This window comes from Cebus imitator, unplaced genomic scaffold, assembly GCF_001604975.1.
Source record: "Cebus imitator isolate Cc_AM_T3 unplaced genomic scaffold, Cebus_imitator-1.0 Scaffold178, whole genome shotgun sequence".
Classification (NCBI taxonomy): Eukaryota; Metazoa; Chordata; class Mammalia; order Primates; family Cebidae; genus Cebus; species Cebus imitator.
In genome coordinates, this window is record NW_016107493.1 from 3,270,787 (window position 1) to 3,278,264 (window position 7,478).

At 40.5% G+C, this 7,478-nt stretch overlaps 1 protein-coding gene across 1 annotated transcript in view; it reads left to right on the forward strand.

The window, feature by feature from the left end:
- The window catches only part of LOC108315709 (aldehyde oxidase 4-like), a 47,980-nt gene that overhangs the window by 32,330 nt on the left and 8,172 nt on the right, over window positions 1-7,478 (forward strand). The window contains 3 exon segments of the mRNA XM_017545165.2: window positions 696-791; window positions 2,215-2,342; window positions 6,369-6,444. Coding sequence (XP_017400654.2) covers window positions 696-791; window positions 2,215-2,342; window positions 6,369-6,444 — 300 coding nt within the window.

Genomic DNA, 7,478 nt, shown 5'->3' on the forward strand with positions numbered 1-7,478 from the left:
CAGGAGATAAAGACCATCCTGGTCAACATGGTGAAACCCCGTCTCTACTAAAAGTACAAAAAATTAGCTGGGCATGGTGGCGTGTGCCTGTAATCCCAGCTACTCAGGAGGCTGAGGCAGGAGAATTGCCTGAACCCAGGAGGCGGAGGTTGTGGTGAGCCGAGATTGCGCCATTGCACTCCAGCCTGGGTAACAAGAGCGAAACTCTGTCTCAAAAAAAAAAATCTCAAGGTTCTTCCAGTTCCTCTAGTATCCAGAAAATGCTATGCCTGGAAATTGACTCATGTGAGTTCCATTTACTTTAAAATTAATTTTTATACCCAGGGAGGGAAGAATAATAAAATGTTTACAAGTTGGGGCTTCGGAAAGACAGCTTCCAAGGGAACCATACAAGACCTCCAGTAGCCAGGAGCCAGGTGTGATGGAAAATAAACACATTCATCTATCTACATTGATGATTTTGAAGTCTGGGGTTTCTTGCAAGACGTTGTCTCTAGCCACCAATAATAGCTTTCTTCTCCAGAATAATATAATATTCTCCAGAATTTTTTAATGAAATAAAGATATTTAAATTGTAAAATTAAAAAAATGAAAGATTGGCTTAATGAAAGAAGACTGTTCATCCAGCGACCTAGGCTACACTCATCACATTTAGCTATATCAATTTCCAAACTGATATAATTTTTTCCCTCCAGGTGGCTGCTCTAGTTTACATCTATCTCGATGGCTCTGTCTTGGTGACTCATGGTGGCTGTGAACTGGGACAAGGTCTGAACACCAGAATGATTCAGGTGAGATCAGTGTCTGTCTTCTCCAATGTAGAAGAATATAGCATGTTGCATTCAACTTAACAGCTTTTTCTTGAGAAATACTATCACACTAAATGCACAAGTTAATTGTAAGACTTCTGACTTTAGAAATGCAAAAATGCAGGGACGTGAGGAAAATGAGTGTTAGGTTGAAGGAAATTTTTTTTAAGACAGGGTCTCACTCTGTCACCAGGCTGGAGTGCATTAGCACAATCACAGTTCACTGCAGCCTCAACCTCCTGGGCTCAAGCAATTCTCCCATTTCATCTTCCTGAGTGGCTGGGACTATAGGTGTGTGCCACCACACCCAGATAATTTTTGTATTTTCCTATAGAGACAGGAGTCTTACCATATTACCCAGGCTGGTTTTGAACTCCTGAGCTCAAGAAATTCACCCGCCTCAGCCTCCCAAAGTGCTGGGAATACAGGCATGGGCCACGATGATTGGCCTAGAATTTATATTTTCTATTGTTCCTCCTGCATACAAGAGAACCAAGTCCACAGGTCTTCTGAAAAATGTGATTCCATATTTCAAAGATAAGATATTTGTAAACTTTCTGGCATCTGCTCAGAGCAATACTGTGTTCATCCAAATCCTCAATTAGAAGTGAGTGCATTTAGTAGGATACAAAATTATGCTCCTAGAATTAACAATCAACTTAGCTACATCATATAACTGACCCTTATGTGTGCCAATTCAAGAAAGTGTTTCAAATATTGTTGAATGAGCAAGAGTTTACTGCATTCAGAAATTTGCCCTTTTTTTAAATGTGAAATAAGAAATTTGCCCTTTTTTTAAATGTGAAATAAGACATTTGATTCAGAAACATACATGGGAAACAAAGCTTCACTCCCAATGAGAAATAAGGAGAAGACATTTTCTTTAAGGAAAGAATATTATTTAATAGTATACTTGGAATTAGGAAATCACACAAATCCACAGGGCCTTCTTTGAATATATCTTGCTTCTTCACAACAAAACCCTTTTGCCTAAAAAATGTACCATGAAGGAAACATAATCTGTTAAATTGTCTGTAAACCACAAGGTGAAGATGAAGGTGAAAACTTAAGACCAGGACCTCAAATTTGCCTGCACCTGTCCTGCTACACTAGCTGTCCCAGAGTGAGCATCCTGCCACATGGCTTCCATGAGAGCGGTATAAAGAGAAAGCATAAAAAAGCTCTTTGGTTGGGCACATGTCTCTGAAAAGAAATGTATCTTTAACAGTGCCATTTAAAGTCTTCAAGAGCATTAATCTACATAAAAACACAAGATACCAGCTAAAATGTTTATCTCTATAGAAGAATAGCCAGGTTTATACTCAGTTCTAAAAAGATTGTAACTTTTAATTTGGGGGAGAGGCTTAAAGTCCATGCAACAAATGTTTTTTTCTGCTTCTGGCAGATGGCTAGTCACAAACTCAACATCCCCCAGTCATACATACACCTGTCCGAAACAAGCACCGTCATGGTGCCCAATGCCGTCTTAACAGCAGGATCAGTGGGGACAGACATCAATGGAAAGGCTGTGCAGGTGACTTTTCTTTCATTTCCCAGTCACTCAAAGACAGTGCTGGAAAGAACACTGTCCCATCCTTTCTTTTGTGGAAGATGAAACTGAAGCCAAGAAAGGTCAAATCCTAAGACATTTGGCTAATGACTGGCAGGACCAAGGCTCCACGTCAGTTTTCCGAGGCTCCCATTTAGTGTTCCTCCCGCCGTGCTGAGCAGTTTTTATAATTACTGTTCTACTGCATGTGAAAATCTGCACCTTCAGCAGCCTCCTTTCGTCTTATCTGAGACTCTTCTCTCACCCCAGCATACCAGAATAATGCAGGGTTATCCCATCCTGGTTCCACAGAGGGCTCGGGCCAGTCATTAACCTCTCGAGGTATCTGTTTCCTCTTTTGCAAAACTGGAGCTATGAACACCACCCACCTCAAAGAACTGCTGGGTAATTTACAAGGATTGTGCAGTAAAGCCACCACCACTGCCTTCCTCCTCACTAGAAAACTGCTGATTGGCCACTAGTCACTCATAGAGACCATCTCCACAAAATGACAAACACCTGGATGAAAAGAGAAACTTTGAGCGTATGAAATATATTCATGTATCATATGAACCATGGCTTCCTGAAGTATGCTCCTTGTGATAGCAGTCCCATGAAATGCTCGGTGGAAAAAACAAAGGATTCTATAGTCAACAGATTTGGAAAATGCCACATGCTTACTACATCCCACTCATTGAGGCTTATAAGGCATATTGCTTTTTTTTTTTTTTTTTTTTGAGACGGGACCTTGTTCTGTTGCCCAGGCTGGAATGCAGTGGCGCAATCTCGGCTCACTGCAGCCTTCGCCTCCTGGGTTCAAGTGGTTCTCCTGCCTCAATCTCCCGAGTAACTGGGATTACAGGGATGTGCCACCACACCCAGCTAATTTTTGTATTTTTAGTAGAGATGGGATTTCACCATGTTGGCCAGACTGTTCTCGAACTCCTGACCTCAAATGATCCACTCATCTCAGCCTCCCAAAGTGCTAGAATTACAGGTGTGAGCCGCTGCTAAGGCATATTTCTTATTAAAGGCTCTGACAAGTCCTGCAGTAAAGAAGCCTGCCTAGGAAAAATGCTCTGGATAATTCAAATTTTAATAAAACCATGTAAATGACTGAGTCCATTTCTTTACCTTTCATCCAGATGTTAATTGCATTGCAAGCACACAGTGCAAAGAGACACCCAATAAACAACTAGCTATGGTCTCAGGTATGATAAGGTAAGGACACCCAAAAAAATGAGGAAACAAAAATATTTTTTGAAAAATTTCCATATTTTATCATGAATTTTAATGAGTCATCATATGAAAAGTCATAAATTTGTGTGATTTCACAATTATTTTACTGATTCAACATGAGTTTAACAAACATTTACTGAGGCTTTCCAGGTGCCAGATCCTGTTCTAAGCACTAGGGGTATAGCAATAAATGAAAAAGGACAAAATCCAAAGAGCCTGGGCTCACAATCTGTCAGACAATAAATAAATACGTGAAACTGTTACTGTGAAAGGATGCCATGTGACACGCCAAGGCATGCCGCAGAAAGCAGCTTCATGCTTTCTCCTCCCAAGGGTGGTTCAAGTTCCCTCTGCGAGCTTCCTCTTCCTTCCCCCAAATAAACTCTACCTAGAACTTTCTACTTACTCTAAGATAATGAAAACTCCATGGATCACTTTCTTTCACAGAAATAACCTCATTTCAATAATTAAAATGTCTAGTCCAAAATTCCAAAATGTATTTCAAATTGCAGTGTCTCTGCTGCCTCCCATCTGGGCCTGCAGGTAGAAAGGGGGTTGGGGTGGCTTCTCCCCATCTCCCTCCCTGTGCTTTTTCTGCTCCCCTTTAGCTTCCTAACCTACATTTCAGACCCCTGTAGAGTCAGAGGAGAGAAGAGCATAGACGTAAAAAGCAGAAAAGACCTTAACTGGCTGGAATCAATGTGATCTGGCCATGTTACATCTGAGGCCTTCTGAGAGTCCCTCCTGGGCAACTTGGGCATGGGCAGGGCCTCTCCTCTGGCTTTAGCCTCTTGTGCCTTGCCCCAGCCCCACCCTGAGTGCCAAGTCCCCTCCAGTCTCTTTCTATTGAGGCACTTCATCCCTTGCAGGAAGCACTTATAGATGGGTTCCTTTTCAAACCTACAGATTAGAGGTTACAGGAGCTGGAAGGAGGGACCAGGTTGTAGGGACAAGGGGGGAGTTATTGCTTAATGGTTGTAGAGTTTCTGTTGGGATTATGAGAAAGTATTAGATAGTGGTGATGGTTGCACACACAAAAAAAAATGCATGTAAGAATGAGATTGTTTTTATAATGGACACAGTTCAAATTATGGCACAAAAACTTCTTTTAGGACTATGTGAATATTGCCAAGTCACCTTTGAAACAAAGTAAAATTCTTCATCTGGAGTCCAAAAATGTAGGAAAATGCTAAAGGGAACAGAAGCCTTTCCGTACACTGGCTTCCATCTGGCTTGGGCAGAAACGCAGCTAGCAGATTGAGAGAGTGCTCCTTGGAATGAAACGGGTCACGATTGATCATCTGCGTGTCCTTCAGTGGGCTTGCATAGTGGGTCGATTATGCTTTCAAGGCTCACCAAAACCCACAGCTTCCCAAGGCTCTAGATTCTTTTACAGCCAACAATCACATCATATTTTCTTTTTTTTTTTTGAAATAAAAAATTATATTTCACTAAGATAGCCATTAACCTTCACACCAGAATGTTACAGCTGAACCTGAAATGTATAGCTGCTTAAATATATTGAATGATGTTCTTCAATATGCACATTTTTAGTTTCTATATATTTTTAGTCTTTAGGGGAAGCAATTAATGAGTATATGCGGGCTTTCCTGAGAGTTACTATCCTATGGTAACTATTACTTTTTTTGTTTAATGAGTAACGAACTGGTGTGGATAATGCAAAATTAAAGTTATTACAAAAACCCCATTACAATTAGCATTTAGAACTCATTCAACAGAACAGATTTAACTTCCTAGATGAGTTTTCCTAGAACAATATTACAATACAAAATTTGTTTCATCATCTGATGCTGGGTAGGTAATTCACATCATTTTCAAAAGAAACATATAGCAAAAACTTAGGTTCTTTTTCTGAGATGGGGTCTTATTCTGAGGCTGAGATGAATGAGTGGGGGCAAAGATCTGAATGCATCTGTATTTTAATTCCAAGTGGAGGCCAGGCTGGGGTCCACAGACACTCAGGAGTCAGCAAGTGTAATCACAGGAATCCAAGATTTTACTTCAATAATTTTTATTTTGTTTTAATGATAAACTTTAAAAATTAAATGCAGGTATATTTCTTATCATCCGAATGACTGCTTTGTAACTGGAATATTGCCATGAGATCTCCGTCCACATCTGGGACAAAGAGTATACTTTATGCTAAAGCAACAGGGCAGAGATGAATGTCATATATAAATGACTGTTTCTTGCCCAGTGAAGAGTGGACGATGGCAAGATATAAAATGCAAATGAATACAATGGCAATTTCAGTAAGAAGGGTGGGGAGAAAATCGATCTATCCATTAGCACGTAATAGGCATGTCAAACTCCAAAGTACCTGGGCCACTGCAATCAATACTTTTTCCACATTCCAAGCAGCAGTTTAGCTGCAGAAAACAACCTCATTGATCAACTAAATTAATGTTGTTATTTTGAGTTTCATTGGCATACAGAAAGGTGTGCACATCCTGTGATTATGTTTTTGATTTCTAGTTATTAAAGAGCTATAACTCTAAGGAGTCTCTACCTAACTTCATGTTAGCATATATTAAAACAGTATAATAAAAATAATTTTAAGTCAACACGCAGGACTCACAGAATGTTTTCCTTTGAAGAGATGCTATACATTACTCAAATTTAGGAAATCCTGCCTAGAAGACTAGGAAACATGTTCACCAAACTAATGGTCTGCATTTGAATCGATTTAAAGACTTAACATTTTGCTATTCCCTGTGCCTTTTACTTCTGATTTCAAATATTCATTTTTGGAATGTCTGCCAAACTCTTATGGCTCGTCTTCATCCCATCATCAGGAAAAACCCTAAAGGAAAATGGGAGGATTGGGTGAGTGTTCTCTATATTATCCCTTTCCAGAAAGGCAGCTACATCCAGATGGGAAACAATCCTAGATGCATGGGCTGATGGGTGGTGCCCCTTCAAGAAACAAAGCACGGTGTGGCATTTACTTCTGTTTTTTCAAAAGGGTAAAAGAGATGACTGTATCCATTGAAACCTGACTTTATTTCAGAGCCTCATTTCTCACTGAGCGTAAGAGCAGGAGCCTACGATTCTAAAGTAAGGCACACCTAGGGTTGCTGTCCCTGTTTTGTCACCACTTGCCTATGGGGCAAGTCACTCACCCCATCTGAGTCTGTTTGGCTGCTGTAAAAAAAAAAAATTAAAATAAATAGTAAATACCACAGGCCAGGTGGCTTACAAACAACAGAAATTCATTTCTCATGGTTCTGGAGGCTGGGAAGTCCAAGATCAAGGCCTCTGCAGATTTGGCGTCTGGTGAGGGTCCCTTTCCTGGTCCACAGATGGGCCTTTCTCACTGTGTTTTCACAGGATGGAACAGGCAAGGTAGCTCTCTAGGTCCTCTTTTATGAAGTCACTAATCTCATTAATTAGGGCTCTGCTCCCTGACCTAATCACCTCTCAAAGACCCCCACTTCTTAATACCGTCGCCCTGGGAGATTGAGATTTCAACATAAGAATTTTGAGCGAACACAAACGCCGCAGGATCAGGCAGTTTTCTTACCTGTCCAGTGGAGATAATCATAGCCCTATGATCAAAGGATTATTGAATTTCTAATAATAATAATTACTATCATCTTGATTATTATTCCCCCTTCTATACAGTTTACTCCAGCAGAAAAGCTGACATAATCATATATTGAGACAGCCAAATTATTTGGAAACAAAGCAGGGTAAAATTATCTATATACTACCTACATAGAAGTACCTAAATATAGCCTAGCCCTCTCCATAATTTAAAAAGCCAAAAGTGGCCAGGCATGGTGGCTCACGCCTGTAACCCCAGCACTTTGGGAGGCCAAGGCAGGTGGATCATTTGAGGTCAGGAGTTCCAAGACCAG